Here is a 22,050-nt window from a genome sequence, read left to right as displayed (position 1 = left end):
GATCGTTATTACTATTTATGCGTTTAGAGTAGTGCTGTGCAGAATGACAGCGTAGGTTGCAACGAGTAGGGATATGTCTGCTGTATTGCCCGCTAAAGAACTATGAAGGGGAAAAGTTCGTTATTTCAACGACAGGCCATTGTTTTAGCATTAACGTGTCGGGCAGAGATGCCGTGGCTTCCTAGAAAACAAGCACACGGCTGGATGAACTCGACCGCGTATAGGAAGCGAGGTGCGTGGAAGCACTCACAGCAGTCCCTGCCACCCGAAACTAAACTATGTTTTCGCAGACCTAGCTCGAGCGTTGATTTGCTATTGACGATGATCGCCGATTATCGCTAGCTATAAATGCCCGAGGACCGGTCTGAAACAAAGGATCGTTATCAGTCGTAAGAAAAGAGTCAGAGTCCGAGAAAATTGCTGAAAGTTGCTGTTTGAAATCGTTCTGCGATCAGAATACCATCAATACCGCCGCTGCCTAAAATCGTTCATTCATCAGCATTCATTCGCAACTAGGTTTTATTCGAAATATAAATCAAATCGACCATCTGTACGTATTCATCTTTTTGTAACATCATTTTTTGAAGTTTCATTTAACATCATGGGATGTAAGTTTAGCAAAATGTTCTTGTTGAATATTCAAATTTGGTTGCTATTCAAATGCGATAAAATCCTCGCATAGATCTCCGGACCCTTTTCGGAACAGAAGACACTCCAATCTATCATATGGTCCACTACGTAAACTAAATATCTTGCGAAGATAAAGATTTCACGGAAGAACTTCTTTGTTGCCCTGATTTATCTGGACGAAGTACCAGCTCGAAAATATTTTGCGCTCTGAATGAATATTTTTAAGCACATGGTTAACAGATTGGAGCATATGTATGGCAGTATGAAACGTTGTCCACCCATTATATAGTTCACCGACAGTATTTAATTACAAAAAGCTTTCTTTCGAACTGGACACTTTGACGAATGGCGCGATGAAAATAATAAATAAATAATAAATAAATTTGTAGTCGAGCCTTGAACTCGAAACTGTTTACGACGCTGTGTCACAGTATGGACTCGCAACATCAGCATCTTCTTCTCTATGCGGAAGCGAGGTGGTTATCGAAACGAAAGGTTCTTTCGTGTTCTTTCGAACTGGCAGAAGAAGTAAAACAGTTTCGGAGAGAACGAAATTCCGCATTAATAAAAGCTTGCATATTACATTTCAACGAACTTGATATTTTTCTTCAAGCATTTTGTATAAATATTTTTACACTGAGAAATAAGACGGATGCGTTCAAGAAGAAACTGGCTGCTTGGGATAGTCGTGTACAAGAAGAAGATATAGGAATGTTTTCACCATTGCAAGATCTTTCGACAGCTGTTAGACATCAGCTGGGAATTCATATTTAATATAATAATAAACGAGCATTTAAGGCCGTATGCATGAGGATACTCATAAAGGAAGTAATGGATTAGCAACCCTTTCATGGGATATATTTATGCGACAAACTTTTCTCAGCTTATAAAAACAAAAGATAAAGACAGAATGGATGTCAATGCAGTATTTTATTTTTCGGAACAGCACTCGAGTTACGGTTATCAAATATTCTTGCAAAGAAGCAACAGGAACTTTCGCATTAGTTCCGCTTAAATCAAATATTATTTTCTAAAAATGTCAATCCTACTATATTCAATTTTAATTTTTAATTCTTTTATTAGTAGCTTTTTCACTGATCGGTTTCTAATTATTTTAGGAAATTTTCATTAAATATAATGCTCTGTAATACTTATTTAAATATAATGCTTAAGAACGAATAAACAAAGCACTATTATAAAATTACTGTTATATAAAAGTTATTATAATAAGAAGTTAAAAAATTTTAAATAAAAAATTTAAGATAGAAGTTATTACATATGTTGTACTATAAATGAAGTTTTTATTTCTGCTCTGTAATAATTACCCCTGAAATAATTCTTCTATCTTCACCGGTTCGCATATACGAAAAGGTTGAAAAGCACCGATATTTATATCACGTTGGCAGTTATGTATCTTTCGTAGACATTTATCTAAAAAGTGAATATTTTTGTGATCACTCGTCATTTGTATGAATTTTCCTGATAATTATTCGCCATGTATTTATTTTTAACTCATGGCTATTTTCCGTTATTCTTCGGAGTGCATTTTTCGCAATTCGTGGGCATTTTTACGCCTTTATGACATTATTAAAACAAAATCTTAAACGCAATTATATTATTTTTTTATTCTCATCTTATTTTATCTCACAGAATCACCGATTGAATATTATCATTATATCTACTGTATGAAACATTTTCTTTTAAAGAGCACCACAGTTCATATCTAGAAGTTTCAAATAAGAAACAAGATTGTGGTTTACCAACGCGAAGAAAATATTGTTATATTTTCGTTTATGATTCGTTACAGAGTTCTCGTGCAAGGATTCAAGGACAGACTATTGCCATCTCGTCCATATAAGGATAAAAGAAGATTTGAAAGATTATAAAGTATAATCAAAAGTTTAAGATGGGCGAAAGGCGAGGTACAAAGGCATTAGAATTCTGGTGTCGGCGAATAACTGAGGGTTATCCTGATGTAAACGTGCAGAATATGACAACTTCTTGGAGAGATGGCCTCGCTTTTTGTGCAATGATTCATCACTTCCGACCTGATCTCATGTAAGTAAAACCATAATTTATTAGCGTGAATGGTACATTCTAAGGGTTTATTAATCCTTTTTACGATAATCCTGATACATTTTTACAATATCATAATCATTTAGCCATTTGCGTTTGATAGCGTATAATTTCCATGATTTATTATTTTAATATTTATGATTTTAACCGATATAATAACATTGTTTAATACACTTTATAATTTATAATTTTTCATAGTACGGTATCGTTTAAAACACAACATTCTGCGACATGCAAATCAGATTTACTTTTATACAATCACATCTTTTTACATCTTTTTTTTTTTTATTAACGGACTGTAGAATCCGTCTTCTCTTGGACCTAATATATATACACGGATTTTTTCTTCCGTTTGTCTCATCTAGTTTATATTATAGATTTAACATTTTAATGTAAGTATGGACAATGTTGTGAAATGTTACAATAAGTAATATGTTTATAACAATAATTGGAATACAACAAATTAATTATAATTTCGATTTTTTCAAAATAAATAATTCTTATTTTCTATTTCTTTCACATCTATTACATCTGATACATAGATATTATAGAAAAGTTAAAGCGATGTAATAGGCAACATAAAAATGTAAAAACTGTTATGTTTAGTGACTGTTCGAGTTGGCGTAAGCCAGCCTGAATATCACACGTGTTTCCCACGGTATATGAGCTTGAAACCAGAATTCTACACAATTAACAAGCCAAAAGAGAGAAAAATCTATATAGATATAGCAAGTGTATACTTTTACTTCTAAACAGTAAAATACGAATGTCTTATCTTACAATACAATAATCTTTGAACGTATGCAGCCACTTCTTCGTTCACCGCATTAATGAGAAATAGAAATTTATTTCTAAAACCTTTGATATCCATTGCATTCTATGTATCTTAAACTACTTCGTTACGTAGCTTTCACCCTTATTGAGATTCTAGTTTTTGTATTCCCGCTTCATAGAACGGTGCCTCCTAAGATGGCGTCCAGCGTGAACATAACCTCGGACACACTTTCATGGAAACGTGGCCGTAAAATTTATGGGGTATGAATGAAAAGTGACGAAATTGTGTCACATCGTTTGAAGCTTGAAAAGATATGCTTACGCTGAGTGCCACTTTACCTTAGGACTTAGCTGCACGTTTCATTGCAGAAACTGGGCTCCTTAATAAGGGTAAAAATTACGTAGCAAAGTAGTTTAATACGTGTAGAATGAAATGGACGTCAAAGGATTTGAAAATAAACTTCTGCTTGTTCTTAGTCGCCAATCAGATTTTACTTTCTGGATACACCTTGCACATATACAGACGTACATCTTCCTTTCTCAGGTACTTCCCGGACAGCACTATAAAGTACGGACGGAGATCTGTCATTTTATCGATATTGTTATTTCTCTACCTACATATTAGTTTTCCTTGGTCTTAAATCTGTCTCAACGACGAATAGGTATTCATTATACCCCATCTGAATTTTACAATTTTAGCTCCATCGAGTGTGTATTAAGGAATTTTGGTTCAATTTCGAACAACGACAATCAAAATACATCTACTCTCGTAATCTTACTTTCAGTGTACTACTCGTTCTAACAATAAACAAACCGAGTTTTGTCATTACTATTTAAAGTTTATGGACTTCAGAAATTATAATCGAATTTTTTCTATCGCAATTCAAGTTTGTAGAATTAGTTAATACGATATAACTTACACGATAGCACTTGTCTTATTAGAAAATTATTTGTAGCATCTTGTATTTCTTATTTCTATAACTTCTTTTAAACGTCAAATGCAATTTCGAAGATATTTGCATAATATAACAATTTTCCACTTTTTTAAAGGGGACATTTCCATTCTTAGATTCGTTTCATCGACAATGAGAAATGTACTTACGTAACATTGGATCTACTTAATATACATTTCTGCAACGTTACAAATTTTGATGAATTTCCGAGATATCGTACTTCCCTTATTAGTAAGTTACATCTTCGTGAAAGATCTTAATCAATTAACAATTTTAGTTGGTACAGTTTTGAAAAATGCTTCGATTATATAGGTCTTTTCTAATTAGTATATGTAACTATTGCAATTGTTTGTTGTTGCTTTTTGCTATTTTGCTGTAATAATGATTGAATTTTTGTATCAATGGAGTGTATTTGGAACACCGTCACTGACTGGACCTGAGTTTCTTTACATCGCAAATGTTTACGGAATCGAGCGACATGGGAAGTTTAGAATGCACATGACGACCCGGTTATATACGATATGATTGATAGTGGGACATGTGTCGGGGGTGTATGATCTATCTAGTATTTAGTGCCCAATAATATAAAGATACATTATGTATAAGTTTAGTTTCTCCTTTTCAATACTTATTAGTTTTTTGAACATATTATTACAATTATCCACTACTATTTGTAGTATACTGTATTAGTGCTGTACAGGGTGTAACGGAACATGTAGGAGTCATTTCTCGAGCTGATTGTACATTTAAAAATAATGGGTAAAGTTCGTATAAACGTGTGCTCAGTCTTTGTATATGACATATAATGAATTTATTGTATACGCACCACCTGTTGCAAAAGGTTAAAATGCTAAAGTTCAAAATAGAATAACCATTTCAACAAATTCAGGAAAGATCATCAGCAGCCATTTAAATGCAACTGAATCCATGATAAGACGTCTATAGGCTTGACTTGACATGCAGTTGAAATGCTTGAAATGGTCATCTTCAGCAGCTTCTATAAAGGCAATCAGATAATGCATAATCAAAACAGAAAATTCGTTATATCCCATAAAAGAAGGCAGGCAGAGAGAGCATACGTTTGTATGAAATTTTTTCGTTGTTTTTAGGTGTAATTAGCTTCCAAAGTGGGGCCCATGTGTTCTATAATATCCTGTGTATGAAATAATGCCCAAAATATATGTATTTATCATAAGCTTTTTTATAACTTATATTATAACTAACTCATAGATATTTTATTTGTTAGTACTTAATTATTAACACTGAGATTGTAAAGTACTGAAATTGCGCTATGATAATGTTGCTGAACTTACAATAGCGATGTGCTGGAATAATCAATAAAAATAATCTATTCTTTATATTGGTTGCAGTGATTTTGACAGTTTAGACAAGAACGATATATATGGGAACAATGAACTGGCTTTCAGAATTGCAGAGCAACATCTTGGAATACCAGCACTTTTGGATGCAGAAGATATGGCTTCTTGTGCTGTACCTGATCGTTTATCGATCCTTACTTATCTTTCACAGTTCTATCAAACTTTCAGTGGTAAGTACGTACAAACAACGACACATATATCACAGTTGTACAAAACAAGGTATCTATACCAGCCAAGTATCTAAATACTTGACTCGGTTGCACTGGGGAAGCAAACTTATTTGGTTTCGAGAGAGGTTTTTTAATAATTCCATCGTAGACAGAATGTTTAACTTTCCACAAGTTACAAATTTGTGATATTTTCTTAGTTAACGGTAAGTCCAGTATGGACGATAGAGACGAACGTTTACATTAAAAATTAGTTGAAATATATTTTGTTCTCATCAACGTCGCTGTTAAATATTTGCAACCTTGACATTTATAAACAAGTACTTTGGTAGCAGTATATTTTTTACATAATAACTAGAATATTTTTCGGAAAAAACAGATTCTACTGATTCTTTGAAATAAAATAATAATTAAAAAAGATGATAATTCTTTTTGCAGCCGATAACATGGATGACAATTCGTTTATAAAGTGAACGCTAAAACACTATCCGATACAAAATGTAACTATACAGGCTGTTCGGCTATAGCCGTAAAAAAGTTAAAGAGATGATTCTTAAAGGCAAAATAATACGAAAATCAGGGATAAAAAATTGTGTTTTCGACTTTGTTTGTAATTATCATCAATTAAAAATCAGCTGAAATAACCCAGTGTGCGGGCAAACCTCCTTACGTGAGCGAAAGTAGGGCAGTTCCAAACAGCGGGGAACACAGTGGTCCTCAAATCGAATGAAAAACGGGACAATAACAGTGTGTTTCTGGATTTTGTATAAACATTGTTGTATAACACGTGCCGTTGTTTACTAATTATTTATGTAGGCAAAGGACTAGAAAAAACGTTACTTTCTTTCTCGGAAATGCCAGAGGATAGTCCCCGATATTTAACGATATATCGTTATGAATTTCTATGAGTAAGCAGGTTTAATGCTATATATGCGATTTTTTTTTTATAAAATGCATTTTTTTATAAATCGCGCAGGATCGTTTACTTTTTCTTTGAGTTGTATGAGGCAAGCTGCCATCCATTTTTCGTTCCATTTGAGAACCACCGTGTTCCCCGCTGCTTGAACTGCCCTACTTTCGTTCGCGTAAGGTTTGCTCGCACACAGATATTTTAACCGATTTTTAATTTATAATAATCAAAAACAAAGCCGAAAACGCAATTTTTTATTCTTGATTTTCATATTATTTTCAAGAATCGCACCTTAAACCTTTTCACATCTACAGTCGAACGCTCTGTATACATACATACTTATGTATATCAACGCGTGTATGGCTAAATGTTCTTTTTTTAAACGTTGTAGGTTCATCTCCAGCACGAATTCCAGCGAGTAGAACGACTGAAACCGTAGAGGAAAGAATCACACAAGTGTCTGAATCTCCGAAAGAAAAGGTACAGAAGCCTTTGTTGTACGAAACGTAGAAAATTATTGGATATTTTTTAAATTAATTCCGATTAGATTAGAAATTTAGCTGTAGGTTTACGAACTCATTTTTCTTATATGTACAGTAATGAAGTACATTCGAAATTACTTTTACTAATGAATATACAAATATAGGGCATTTATTATGAATATTATAGAACAAACTAATATATCAATTTTATCGATACGAAAATACTTTATCTAGGAAAAGGAAGATAGGTTTACATTTATAAAAATGACTGGAAATCTCATGAAAATTTTAAAACCTATCTCTGCTCTCTGTTTATGTTCTGCTGTGTAAAATAGTTTCGTATGTTATATCCAATATAATTATTGTAAAGTTCATTGCTAAAGAATTTCGCGAGCACTTGAAATGACATTTAAACGTTTGTCTTATATCTTTTTTAAGTTAAGTATTATTTTATTACTCATGTTGTTAATTTAATAAATATTGATATTTCGTATTTAATTCTCAGTTTATTCGTATTAAGTTTAATTTATATTTTTAAAACATTACACACATATTCGAAATTGCCTTAATACTTGACGGTTTTATACAGGAGCAAAAAGTTTCGTTATCGTATGCACGTTTCAAAATTTTATAACTGTAGTAAGTCTTTTACTTATAACACTTTAACGAACAAATGTTAAGCAGTAGAACTCAAATAGGTACTACTCAAATAGTAGAACTTTATGATTTTGGTTTAACGCGTATGGTGTGTTACGTGACCAGCGCATCAGGGTTCGCCGAAAGTCGTACGTCTACAAAAAATGTTTGCCGTAACTTTGTTTAACGTCGATAGACGGTCATCGCGTCATCGCGGTTCTACGTACGTACATTTATAAAGAAACGCTAGAACGCCCTTAAGGATTCAGAAGCGGGGTGCATCTTCACGGTCGTAATTAGTGCGATTAAGTGTTTTACTCTTATGTGTGCCATTTATGAATTTACAATTGTGAATCGTATGCTTAAATAGATTTGACTTTATGTAATTTTATGTTATTTTATGGAACGTTATGTGACTTTATGTGATCAAATTTGTGTTTGAAAATGTGCGTTTATTTGTAGTATTTAAATACCTTATGACTTTGGATTTTCTATACTTTTTGTCATTATATAAAGTTATGTCCATGAGACTGAATACTGCAACGGATTTTACAATCAACAAATTATGAGAGATTCTTCGCTGTATGGAGTTACAAACATCTGACATCAAGATCATCGTCGATCTATTCAAATCGTGGACGAACACAAGAATAATCGATCGGAGAAGGAAGCATTAATTTGGGAGAAGCAGCGAGTGGTACAGATGAAAATCAGTTTGATCATAATGAATTTAATCTCTACTCTGACTTATAGGGAGAAATAGAACTATTATGAGAAATAAAACTATAATGCAAATAGATAGATAGATAGATAGATAGAGAGAGAGAGAGAGAGAGAGAGAGAGAGAGAGAGAGAGGTAGCGACAGACAGACAGACAGACAGACAGACAGAGAAAGAAACATGATGAAGCACAAATTAGAATTGCTTCACAGTGAAAATGATATCTTATACAGAAAAACGACCCTTCAAGCGCTAGTTGGGTATATGCGGATTTAACGATAAATATCAACGGTATTGCTGATCTATCGAAAGGATTTTATGAAAATTCCGATTCATTCAAAGCATTAGAGAAACAAGTTCACTTCCTAAGTGAATGTACAATTAAGATAATAATTCGATAAAAAATTAATTGAATATTCAAAGCTAAAAGGGAGAACAACGACAGAAGAATTATCAAGGAAATTGAAAAATATGTTTTAACAATGGAAAAGCAAACCTGTACTGAAAAAGACATTCGACTCGATACAAACGATATACAGAAATCTAATGAGGAGCTTCCAGTGGGAAGCAACATCAATCACGACAATTGTACATGGAAAGAAACTACTGATTAATCTCATAGGAAGATTAGATTGTAGTTAAAAATATTTAGGCGAAAGAACGAATGTGACGCAGTGATGAAACGTTCGGTGATTTTACAATCAGGAAAAAATTATTTTGTAGTACCGCATCCCTGTGACCGCAGAAGACAAAGCAATCGATTATAGGATCAGATCAACTTACGAACCAAAGTACGGGTATAAAGCATTAATTCGAGAATAAACTTTTGAATTTAAATGATAAATCGATGAATCGATGAATTAACTGATAAATTCTTGAATTATCTAGAATAATCACAGAATAAAAAATTTCTGATCCTTTTGTTCAAACACTACGGTCATAACTACATTTACCTGGAAGTTATTTTTTCGAGCTTGTTACTAAATAGAAGATTAAAGAAAGCTCAAAGATGGCCTTTAGAAAGTTCTATTCTAAAGATTATTTTTTTCTATAATAATAATTATATCTTTTTTGTTATTTTGCCATCATCGGTCACTCAACCGAGTTAAGCGAAATTATGCATTTAAATGTTACTGTTGTCTCAAAGAGTGCAATTATACAATAGAATTTTCATTATCTGAATACCTACTATCCGAACATTCTGTTATCCAAATGTATCTGCTATCCATATCAGATAATAATTTGAATATAGAATTTCTTCTGGTTTAAGAAAATTAAGTTGTTGTTCATAGCGCTAAAATTTTGAAGAGCAATAATTTAGTCTTTTTTCACCCAAATCTTCGTTAATTAATTTAATCAGTTTAATACTAACATCATCGTCACAAATATGAGAATGCAGAAACATAATGTCACTCAGAGTGTTAAAATGGCTAGTGTCAGCCCTGCCGAATGCTAGTCAGATAAAGGTTCTTATTACCCTACCTACATGCGACGTGGTCTATGCGACATATCGTCGTATCATCAATCATATGTGCGAATTTCCTGCGTATTAATTAAGAAGATATCGGGCCCCTTATTGTCACCCGAAACTATGAATCAGCGAATTCGTCAGCTGAAACTATAACATTCTCGATTCTTGATTCTTAGAATTCGTTGCCAAGTTTGAACTCGTGGCTATCGGCTTGATATAGACCGATTGCCTGTTGAGAAACCTTGATGCTTGCCGTCACCTCTATAAAACACGTAACGCTAACAAATATTTACCGAAGTTGAGAAAATTTATGAACAGGAAACTCAATAATACCATTATATTATTATACTATTATGCCAGAAATTGCTGCTATGTTACATAGAATAGCCGATCGTGGAAAATACAATAACGATACAGAGTAACTTTAATTACATGAAAACGAAAGTCAAACAAATTTTAAATGCCAAACACAGACATTAAACCTTTCCGAGGTTAATGCAGGGTGTATCGGCTGAAGGAGGAGATCATTATCTAAAAATCTTCTTTCTTCTTCACGACATGAAAAATGTTTATGGCACAATTTTTTAAATTCCGGTATCAATAGAGCAATATCCTAGGAGATACGTATTTTCATAAGATTCCTTTCATTTAGTTTTTTAAAGGTCATTGGTATTTTTTATCCGGGAAACGTACATTTTTTTCTATTGTGTCTTGTAGCGGATGAAGAATGCATTTGAGTATGACTAAATCATGACCTTGAAAACTAAAAATGTGATGAACTTGCAAGACAATGCTAGGATAGTATGTAAATTTACTGCTTATGTTATAATTGTCTAAAGTGATATCCGTCGGCAGCTATAAATTTTCTCACACGAATAAGTATTGTTTTTGATGGAATACGAGCACAAGTACTAATTACGCAATTCGCCATGTTCTCTGTTCTCTCTCTGGTTCATAAAGTTTAAAGAAGAAATCTTGATTTTCAAATATATAGAAATTCTATAAGTTCGCGCAATAAAATTTTAGCTATCATTATTTACTGTTTGACCTTTTTGGGGCTATTTTGACTGGGGACTATAAATTGAAAATTCCCAAATCGTTGAATTGGACCTAATGGGACTGTTGCCATTGGCCAGCTGGTCAATAACTTCGCCAGACCTGGATACATTAGATTTTTTCTTTGGGAAAAACTAAAGGAAGAAATTTACCAACAGCAGCGTACCACTCCAGAGAACATGATGAATCGCATAATTAATGCTTGTGCTGCTACTCTACCAGAAACAATAGAGTGCATCACAATCTGTAATTGTTCGTGTTAGAAAGTATAACTGCCGACGAACGTCAGTTTTGGACATTTATAACATAAGCAATAAATTTACATATCACTCTAACATAGCCTGACAAGTTCCAGGTCATGATGCAGACATCACAGGCATACTTAAGTACATTTTTGGTGAAGTTGCCGAATAGTTCTGATATGCCGAATACTTCACTGATTTCTATGCCTTAACAAGGCATGTCTTGTCAAGGTCATTATACTGAATAATTTTTTCATATACGTACATAGGGTGATCGATTTTAATTTTCCAGTTATCCATAAAAGTATATTTGGTATCATATGTCTGCGTATTTTCTTTCTATGTTTTATAAAGTTAATATTATAAAAAAATAAATAATAAATATATTTTATAAAATTTCCCAAATCATATCCTATGTTGATGATCGCATCATTATCGATATTCTTATATAACACTTCTTCAAATTTGTCTATTTCTTAAAAAAATACATCAATTCATTTACAAATTCATTTACACTGCCACCACTTCAATAGCCTCCTAACCCTATATACTGCTTTCCATTTGAAATTCAAGGATTGGAATATTTGTTATTTTTTCCATCCTTATGTATCATTATGGCATACTTTTGTATATAACTCGAAAGCTAAAACCGACCACCCCATATATGCTTAGGAAGAGGTTCAGAATGATGTACTTGATAACATATTTAAAGGGCATCGAATTTGGCGAGGTGGTAACTATTCGGCAACTTGACTTTCGGTATTTTTCCATCCACTGTAAGATACAATAGAACAAAATCTACGCTTCCAGATAAAAAGTATCAACGACTTTGAAAAAATGTCAATGACCCGATAAAGAAATTTGTCTTCTAGGGTATTCCTCCATTGGAACCATTTAAATTGTGCCGTAAATATTTTTCAAGTCCTGGGAAACAAAGGAGATATTTAGGTGGCGACGCCTTTCAGCTGTATATTACTTTATTATCTTGTATTTCTATTTATACTTTTATTTATTACAATAATAATAATAATAATTCATTTTTTTACATACATAGTTTGTACATCATTATCAAGAAGATTATGTATATTTAGGTATATTTAGGTAAAGTGTTTCTCTAGAAAGTCGTTAATTGCAATTTATTTATGCGTTGCACTGGAATATTAAAATAGGAATTTTGATGCTTGCAAATGTGGTGTTGCCACTGTTTGTTACCATTCGGTTCATTGTTTCGTACGAATGTAAATCATTTAAATGCAAAAAGTCCTTCATATTTTTACACATGATACATGTATATGCAGCTTTAGTATTATTCTTATTCAGTGTTGTTTTTAATTGTAGAAGAGTAAGTTGACGTCAACGACTAAATAATCGTCGCTGGTATGAGCACGGTAACTTTACCGTCTCATTAACGCAATCTGTAGTACAATACATTATTAATATATTCTGAGTTAGGAAATAGCTAAACGATCGAACATGCAGATTGAATAATGTCCATTTCGATTGCATTCACATTTTACGAACGATAATTAATGTTAAGAGATCATCAAGAATTGAACATTGTTCATACAATATATAATCAATAGCGATTTATTATAGGTTTGAACGAATCAAGAAATAATTTCAAGTAAATTTTTGCCAGACTTATCAAGACTATATAGCAGGTTACCTTTAAATCCTCACTTTAAATCGTTTTCATAGACAGAATTTCACTGACGTCGTGTTCGTCGACAATGTTTATTTACCGACACGTTGAAATTACCAACGATCATTTCACGAGTCTACAATTTCTTGTTTCCGAGATGGTTCTTTACAGAGCTTAAAGTATTGTTTGTACAGAAAAAATTTTCACATCAAGCCTGCATGCAGACTAACGATATAAGTTAATATGATTGAATCTTAATTTGATTGAATATTTAATTTGATATAGTTTGAATGTAAGTGATTTTAATTTTGTTAACCTTAGATCTGAATGTAAACGCTGCGGTATGAATGATTAGCCCTGCTTACCTCCGTGTTATTGAAAATACCTTGGCGGCAAACCCAAAGTCATTCTGCAAATTTGTCAGTTCGTACTGATTTAACTAACTTATCCTTGCATGTATGGATTGGCAAGATGAATTGCAATTGTCCACTTTAATTAGGCTATCGTAGATTCTTTTATCTAATTTTTTGAATCAGTGTATTCTATTCCCTGTTGATTTTCACAATATCATGATATTTCAATGAGCTCCATCGAGCTCCATTTAACTGACTCGATGATCCGTATAGGCAATGTTTTTCCTCCTCCTGTCACTAAAGGCAGAAATCTATTAGCGCTAAAATCTTTCTGCCAAAATGAAGGTTCAGCCTAATTACTCCCATACTTGAATCACGTGACAAAACTAGGGTTATCAATTTCAGACCAATATCCATAATTAATAAATTTTATATGAGAAAATTATCTCCATTAAATTCGTCATTAAATTCGATCGTCAAGAATCACATACCTATTCAACAGCTTATATTTATTCCGGACAAGTTACCAACCTCAACATTTCCAGTAGTTATACAATACATACATATCGAACAGTGAACAACACGTGTAAATGTGGTGTACACTGACTTCAGGAAGGCATTCCTCAGGGCTCTTTTAGGCCCTCATTTAACCCCATTATTATTCATAATCTTCATTATCGATTATCTTAAATTGTTTATGAGGATATGAGGTTTCTCAGACACCGCAGTACTGCAACCGAATCTTAATATTTATAACAAAACTTGTGTACTTTAATACACCTAAATATTGAAAAATTACCATATGCTGACGCATTGTGTTGTACCAGCGATATAACAAGCAATATAATTCTCCGTTCTGAGAGACGCCATCCTGTCATCGGTCAACAGTGACCTTTGCGTTTATTATAATGTTTAGTTATCATACACTAAACATATTACAAATCATCATGCATCATCATTGATGCAAACTAATTACTTGGTTTTATCTTCAGATTTTGTAAGGACTTGAGAAACCCTCTAACGCTGAGAACTTTGTACAATCGTTAGGTTAGACCGCATGTAGAGTACACGCTAGCGTTATATAGTTCCTGACATCATAAACGTTAAATTAAATTAAATATGTTCAGCTTATTAAAGAAAGATCACGACTTAGATTCCTACGTTCTGTGTTACGTTCCCTAGGTTACCCTTATTCACAGCTGTGATTACAACTACACCACACTGTCTGTATTCCGTAGACATTACAATTGACATTCGAGGACCGCAGAAAGTTGGCTGACATGTTGATTCTTTTGAAAATTATGAATGACTTAGTAGTCTGTTCCTCGCTACATCAACTGGTCAATCTCAATGCACAAACAATCTGCTTTACGCAATACACCTGTTTTCCATATTGAAATTTTTAATAATGATATTAGATTTGAGGTGGAGATATCGTTGCGGGTGATAGTGTTACTGCTATGACGTGGTACGTCGATCGGGCGAAACATAAACAACACGTATGAGGGACGTGGTACGTCGATGTTATTGATTCATTATTTACTTCAAGATAATGTCTCGTTCAATGATTAATTGGTACTAAATATTTATCAAACATCTTGCGAAATAAAATTAGTTGTATCTTACACATGCATTTACATATCAAAAGACGTATGACCGACCTCGTTGCTGTTTATGGCACGTGTTATTGGAACTTAAATCGTAAGGCAAAGGGTTAAACATTACTGTGCACACTTTTCAGCCTGTACTTCTATATCTATATATTCTTGGATTAGTTTTCTCCCCTTTTTTATATGCTTTGTAACACAGGGCTCTGGAACTCTAGGTTCTGTTAACTAAATAAATAATATAAGATAAAGATGAAATTTTAATGACAATTATTTCGAGAAACAACGTTCGACATTTCAAGATGATCATATTCTACATCTTTATCTACGTATTCATTTTCGTGCATAAACGACAAAGATATATAATAATTTTCGGCAAAAGACCATGTCGGCGAAATGATAGTCGATGGAACGATCGTCGGTGACTTCGAGTCGTCGGAGTATCGATGAAATTATTGCCGATGATTTAGAGGTAACCCTATATAACCCAACTATACATACAAAATAGGACTAAAAGAGGATTCACAACTTCCAGGGTAGATAGTACTTGACAAATGATGTGAAAAAGTTCGAATAAATATGGGTCGAAAAATCAACAGTAAAGATTAGTAACGTGAATACATTCATCAAGTTTGAGTTTACAGATGAAATTTTTTATTATGCCGTGAATACGTTTTTACTTGCCTTACTATATATTTTTATTCTCCAGGAGGAAAGCTTGGACTTAATGGGACAATATAAACCTGAAATATTCTGCTAGAAGGTAATTTTGTTTCGTCGTTTATCGTTATGCATGTGTTTATTTTCTTCTCTAGATAGATATTTTCAAATCCTTACATTTCTTTGCATGAAAGTAATTTATACTATACAATTTCTATATGTGAGACTAAAGTTCTTGGAGGGTTTGAAATAGTAATAACATTCTTACTCACCTGCTATCTCTTTAATTAAGATTTATCAAACGATAATAGATACTTCGATTGTAGAAAATAATATCACCTCAACGTCTTTTATTTTCTGTCTCGCAAAGATGGGCTCTTTTTATTATAACTAAATATCCATTTATTTCTCATTCGAGCAGCTGACGGAATATAAATAATTGCATCGTATAACGGATGTCCACTACTACTTCATTTTGTTTAAATTTTGAGATTTGCGCTGACATTGGAACAGTCTCGGTCCTCTCTTCACTGTTAGAGGCTAGAGGCCATCCTTTTTATTGAGGTTACGTCGATCGTCTCATACGCTTTGTGTTCTTATTCACGCATGACGTTTAAGCAGCTGCCTATGAACCCCAAACTTTCTTCCTGCGTAAATGACGCCACTTCAAATAAGAGATGATTGGCGTCGTCCCACCTAGGAATGCAGCTATGATAGCCGACCTAAAGCATTCGGCATTCGCCATTAGACTTTCTACACCGACTTTACCGTCGGTTTATTGTTTCCCAACGGTTGGTTCCCATCAATTTTGGCAAACAATAGCAGTATATATACTTCCAAGGAACTTCAAAATGAAACTCAACTTGTGACAATCGAGTCAATGTATATATGTAGCCTTACTATTCTAATTAATCTATTCCAAACTTGCTAAATAAAATTGCTCTACGAAATGCAACGAGTGTCTTTCACTTAATAACAGTGTGTCGTATTAAATGCATGTCACTTCAGAAACGATGTGTGACGGATGAGATATCATTTATAAGCAAAAGATACAAATAAAAATATTGACAATTGAGGGATATTCACTATCTAATTTATTCCAAATATATACTAATATTTATACTAATATTGGCACGACTAATAACGTACAAAGGAAGTAAGAGGTCACGCAATGCAATAATTCGTGAAGATCGAATTCTGCATCATATTTTGAAAGCTGATCATCACGAAATTCTTGAACAAATTCGTAGTATTGAAGTTGAGCTGTATAAACATTACGGAGAATATTAAATTTATTCGACTTACTACATTATAAATTTAATTTAACTACATTTTTCAAAGCCACAATGAAAGAAACCATATATGAAATTTATTGGAGTACTCGATTTTGGAAAATTGATCGATAATCGTTTTCCCACGTGAAACAAAATTCAATGTCCGATAATGGTCTAATGATGGAATTTTCTACAAAATTTATACAACAAAAGCCAATTATAAGAGGTTCGAAAAACTCGATAAGGTAGCAAAATAGGATTATACAGGGCATCCTGGAGTTTAGTGTACAAATTTTACCAGTGTGTTCTATAGGTGAAAGTAAGAATAAAATGTCACGAAGTAAAAAGTCCAAAAATGCTTCATTAAAAACCTATAAAGAAAATATAAAACGTAAAGCTAAATATATATAAGTACTTATTTATTTATTTAATTATTATTATTATTATACTTATTGTATATTTATGGGTACAAACTCCTATGGTACAAAGAAGAAAAGGAGTTGCGATAATGAATAACGGATGTACAACAAAGAAAAAAAATGAAAATAAAAAATATAAATAAGAAAAAAGACAGACAAAGAGAATTAAACTGTAGTAACAAGTTAAGAATTAAATAATTGTAACTGATCGCCTTAACTTATAGCAAGAGCCAGAGAAGAGATCAACTCGTTCGGAGATACTATTTGCATAGTTGCATATTGTGGTGACGAGGTCACAAAATCTGAGATCACGCGAGAAAAGGTCAACTCGCAAGGCTAGAATATTGCAAGAATAATTGTTAGAGTAAAAAAACGTGGACAAGTATTGAAATTAATAAGTTGAAGTAACAGAGGGCTGTCAATGTGATTATTAAAGATAATAAATGAAAAAAGGGTTGGATCTTATTTTAGGGGAGCAAAAATTATTGACTTTTCTATGTTCAATTTTGTAGTTTTCGATGTAGATTTCGAATGTAGTTTGTAGTTTTCGGTAAAATCTGAAAGTCCAATTCTGAGTTGAAGCGTCCCATGCTTCGTCCAATGACACCGCACAGATAACATCTTATTGGTCTGCACAGATGGGCAATCACATAACTTCCGCTTACTTTATTCAAAAATGTACTGTCTTCGGATTTTCCCATTAACGATGCCATTAAATCGATGTTGTTATGACGGGAAAAACGCCACCATAGTGTAGGAATCGCTGTAAGAATCCACAGGCGATCAATAAATTCATCGTCTTGGAAGAATTCTCTCGCCCTCATCCTATCTTTAGCTGGCCATCAATTGGATTCTATTTTCTGTGTGTGCGTATCATCAGGAGATGCGATTAAACTCACCAAAAACTAGTTTGTACTAACGTAACAATTTGTAGTAACATCACAGTAAATACTAGCCTAAACTAAAACCAATTTCGTTAACCTACAAACTACATGATATGATTGATCGTTTTACGTTGGTATCCATCTGCAGCCAGTATAGCGATGAAGAAAGTACAAGTGAGAATACTCCGGCCACATTGGAAAAGCTATTACCTGTAGGCCTTGAATGGTGTTAGAGCGAAATTACGAACACATGTAAAACACATCTGACTCAACCGCCACCCATGTGCAGCCAGTAACTCCACCAGCTCGACTCACTGGAGGAAGCATGGATTTCTGCCAATACCCTATATAAAATAAAATACCCTAAAAATGCTCAGTTTTACATATTCATCATTTTTTACTCTCCGCAAATCCAAACCTGCATTTTCGGATTTTGCGCATCGGAAACTACAGAATTACGCATAAAAAAAGTTAATAATTTTTGGTCCCCTAAAGCAAAGTTCAGCCAAAAAAAGAATATAAGCAACTTTTCTCCGGTCCTACAGTGTTAGCATATTCAATGTGCGGAGTCATAGTCGCAGTTTCGACTCTGGATTCAACAACTAAATGCACGTAGTACAAATGACAGGAATTTATGTTTTCTTCTTTCGATAAGTTGAATATATTTGAACTGATAAAGAGATCATATGATGTAAGCATATTCCAAGTGAGGTATAAATAATGAATCATAGAGAGTATTCAGTGTAAAGGAATTTCGGAAATCCTTACAGAATCGAAGGATAAATCCAAGGGACCTGTTTGCCCTGTTGATATTAGCGGTATGCTTGGTGTAAGATAATCGCTCATTATAGACGACGCTCAGATCTCTCACACAATTTATCGTAGATAGCTGAGAATCATTAAGTACGTATAGGTACAGAATTTTATTCTTATTACGCGACTTTCTCATCGCGTGGCAGTTTGGTATATGTAAATACAGTAAAGGCCGTCTCGTAATTCCAGTGAGTCGGAGTGATAGGTAAATACCTATCTTCATGAACAATTTAAGGTTGTCCGCAAATGGCATAGGTTTAGCTTCATAAATTAGATCAGGTAGGTGGTTGATAATAATGATGAACTTGGTCTAGTTGGTCTAGATAGGAGCCTTCCTGATCAGGCAAGAACTTATGTGCATTTCGAAGTCTCGCCCGCCTTTATCAATGGAGGCTTGGTATCGATGTGCTATTCAATTTATTGCACGTATATATATAGACCGATTCCTATAACAATTTTGTCTCACTTCTGAATCTGAAAAGAAATAGTGTATGCTTGTCATCGTATAGTAGAATCATGCACGAAAGCAGTAAATATATCAACGTGTGTTGCGAAAAGTAGCACGTTTCATTCGTTCTTAGAAAGACTCAAACGAAGATAGTATGAAAATGAAAATTTTGAAACGGTATCAAAGCAAGATATTATGAAATATAGATTAAAAAATGCCTATGATACTAAGTCAACACATACCATGAACATTATGTACAATATCTTGTCCCATATTAAACTAATTCTAAGAAAAAGAATATTGACGTATATACGTGTTTGTCGCGATTCAACTTTTGTTACAACTTTTTAATAAAGCATTTATAGACCTTTTTCGTATGACAATACAAATGTATGTATACAATAATATATAATATATAATATATAATATATAATATATAATATATAATATATAATATAATATATAATATATATGTAATATATATATGTCGGGTTAACGTTGGAATTTTGGGAGTTCGACGAATCTTCACTGGAATTGACCATCGTGGTTATGTATTCTAACTGATCGTTATTGGTACCGAGGTGATGATTACAANGAGGTTACAGGTAATGACGGCAATCGGACAAACGAGATGTCGATGACAATGAATTTAGGTTCGATACGAATCCACGGCCACGGGAAGACGAATCCGATATGATACACGATCCTGGTGTGACTCAACGTACAAGTCGTACTTCTCTCAATAACTCTCTCAATAACTAGCTCCATAACTTTCTCAATAACTAACTAACTCCAAGTACAAATGGAATTGCCCTTATATAGTTCTTTCCCCACTTCTCGGGTCAATCTTTATTTTTAAGGAGAGCTGCATAATTATTCCATACCTATGTTAGTACACGTCCCTCCCGTGACCGTGGCTACGTTCGGTGAGCCCAAGCCCATCGACGTAAACCTTGAGCATCCATAATCGGATTAGAACATTACAACTATTTCTTAGTTTTATTACTTAAGTGTAGCTATAATAAAAGTCTGGCCTAGGGTATTGGGGGTTTCCCCAAACATTCCGAAAGAAAGGCCCCGATGCCCTTTCATCTCCGACACGGCCATCCTGACAATCACACGTCCTCGGGTGTATCTAAAATATCGTGGTTTCTCAACATTGGACTCAATGCAACTGATATTATTTACCATTTAACTAAATTTTCTAATAAGCCAAGGATCCAGTTCAACAACAAAATTTTGATCGGATGTTTAATAACAAATAAAGAAACAAAAATCAGTAACATTATGATTAGTATTCAAAGTGTTAGTTGCATTCTGTCGGTTATCAGTCGGATCGTAACGGCATGATGGACCATTCTTGATTTCGTACCCAAATGAATCTCGTCTTCTAGATCGTACGAGCACATAGAGCTTCGTTCCACGTTCTCACTGATCTTTACCACACTGTCGCCCCAAGATGCATGTGAACTACATCACACGTTCTCGCCGAGCTTTATTACATTGTCGCCCCGAAATGCATGTGAGCTGCATCACACGTTCTCACTGAGCTTTATTACATTGTTGCCGCGAAATGCATGTGAACTGCACTCTGCCCGGTGTTATAGCCAGTGCTACTGATCTTCCGAGATCGAGGTACTCATATCGTTATGGTCACTGTTATTGCCATCACTACAGACATCCAACTCAGCAGGAATACAACTCTCTGGCATTTTTCTCAATCTATCATGACTGTACCTATATGGTCGTTTACCGTCTTAATATGTTTAAAATATTCCTATCTACTTCCAAAATTTCTGCTATTACAAATGGACCTCTAAATTTTGGATGTAATTTGGTTTGGTTTCTTTCCTCATTTTTGCGTAATACAAGATTACCGAGCTTAAACCTAACCACTTTAGTTTTAGTTTTGTCAAATCTATCTTTATCATATTTAGCATTAATTTCTATATCTTTTATTGCTGGAAGCTTTCAAAGAATTACAGTTGGTAACAATTGGAAATTCTCGTCCCTGTAAATAGTATCGAAAATGTATGACAGCGTTTACGACTGCTATTGTCTCTAGTTCATATGAATGGTACCTGGATTCCGTAGGACAAATTCTTTTACTATAACATTCTACTACTCTGTTTTTACCTTCAATCTTATGCATTAAAATATCCCCATGTCTATCCGAACTAGCATCAGTAGGTAATTCTATAGGATAATTAGGATCAAATATCGTTAACACCGGCGCGTCAGTCAGAACGGAAATTTCCTTTTGCCTTACCTTTTCGTGTTTCTCTGTCCAGGTCATATTTTTATTATTTGACGTTAGTGTATACAAAGGTTTCATTACTTGTGGAAATTTAGGAACAACTTTTCGAAAGTAAAAAGCTAATCCTATAAACTGTCTAAGCTGTGTGACGGTCGTTGTCGCAGGTAAAGAACTCAAATCTCGTATCTTACCAGGGT

The 22,050-nt window shown here is 33.7% G+C and overlaps 2 protein-coding genes and 1 long non-coding RNA gene across 7 annotated transcripts in view; 1 reads left to right on the top strand and 2 right to left on the bottom strand.

Annotated features, from left to right (window-relative positions):
* LOC122570698 (MICAL-like protein 1) overlaps nt 1–22,050 on the top strand; it is a 47,481-nt gene that overhangs the window by 12,435 nt on the left and 12,996 nt on the right. For 3 of the 5 annotated variants that reach the window (XM_043733407.1, XM_043733406.1, XM_043733404.1), the window contains exons 3-5: nt 2,438–2,688; nt 5,804–5,982; nt 7,281–7,369. In XM_043733407.1, the coding sequence (XP_043589342.1) occupies nt 2,537–2,688; nt 5,804–5,982; nt 7,281–7,369 (420 nt within the window). In that variant the 5' untranslated portion in view covers nt 2,438–2,536. Of the gene's footprint in view, nt 1–2,437; nt 2,689–4,530; nt 4,665–5,803; nt 5,983–7,280; nt 7,370–15,807; nt 15,862–22,050 lie in introns of those variants that run through there. The other 2 variants (XM_043733408.1, XM_043733409.1) reach the window with 2 other exon arrangements.
* Nucleotides 12,478–15,772, bottom strand: LOC122570709. Its single transcript, XR_006317894.1, has 3 exons — nt 14,291–15,772; nt 13,163–14,221; nt 12,478–12,911 (listed from the first exon to the last, which is right to left on the bottom strand). It is a non-coding gene; the product is annotated as an uncharacterized LOC122570709 (long non-coding RNA).
* Nucleotides 16,185–19,941, bottom strand: LOC122570706. The gene is made up of 2 exons (XM_043733438.1): nt 19,104–19,941; nt 16,185–17,403 (listed from the first exon to the last, which is right to left on the bottom strand). Exons 1-2 carry the CDS (start codon nt 19,179–19,181, stop codon nt 17,128–17,130), a joined length of 354 nt encoding a protein of 117 aa, XP_043589373.1. The 5' UTR covers nt 19,182–19,941; the 3' UTR covers nt 16,185–17,127.

Source organism: Bombus pyrosoma, linkage group LG9 (assembly GCF_014825855.1).
Source record: "Bombus pyrosoma isolate SC7728 linkage group LG9, ASM1482585v1, whole genome shotgun sequence".
Taxonomy (NCBI): Eukaryota; Metazoa; Arthropoda; class Insecta; order Hymenoptera; family Apidae; genus Bombus; species Bombus pyrosoma.
The sequence above is the reverse complement of the archived record's forward strand: the minus strand, read 5'-3'. Positions and strand labels throughout refer to the sequence as shown.

What these genes read in the sequence shown, in the direction of transcription:
- LOC122570706 (XM_043733438.1), bottom strand. Translation starts at nt 19,181, where the DNA reads ATGAGCGATTATCTTACACCAAGCATACCGCTAATATCAACAGGGCAA. An exon ending in TGGATTTATCCTTCGATTCT is followed by an intron (nt 17,404 to 19,103) that starts GTAAGGATTTCC and finishes TTTTCTTTATAG; the next exon opens with GTTTTTAATGAAGCATTTTT.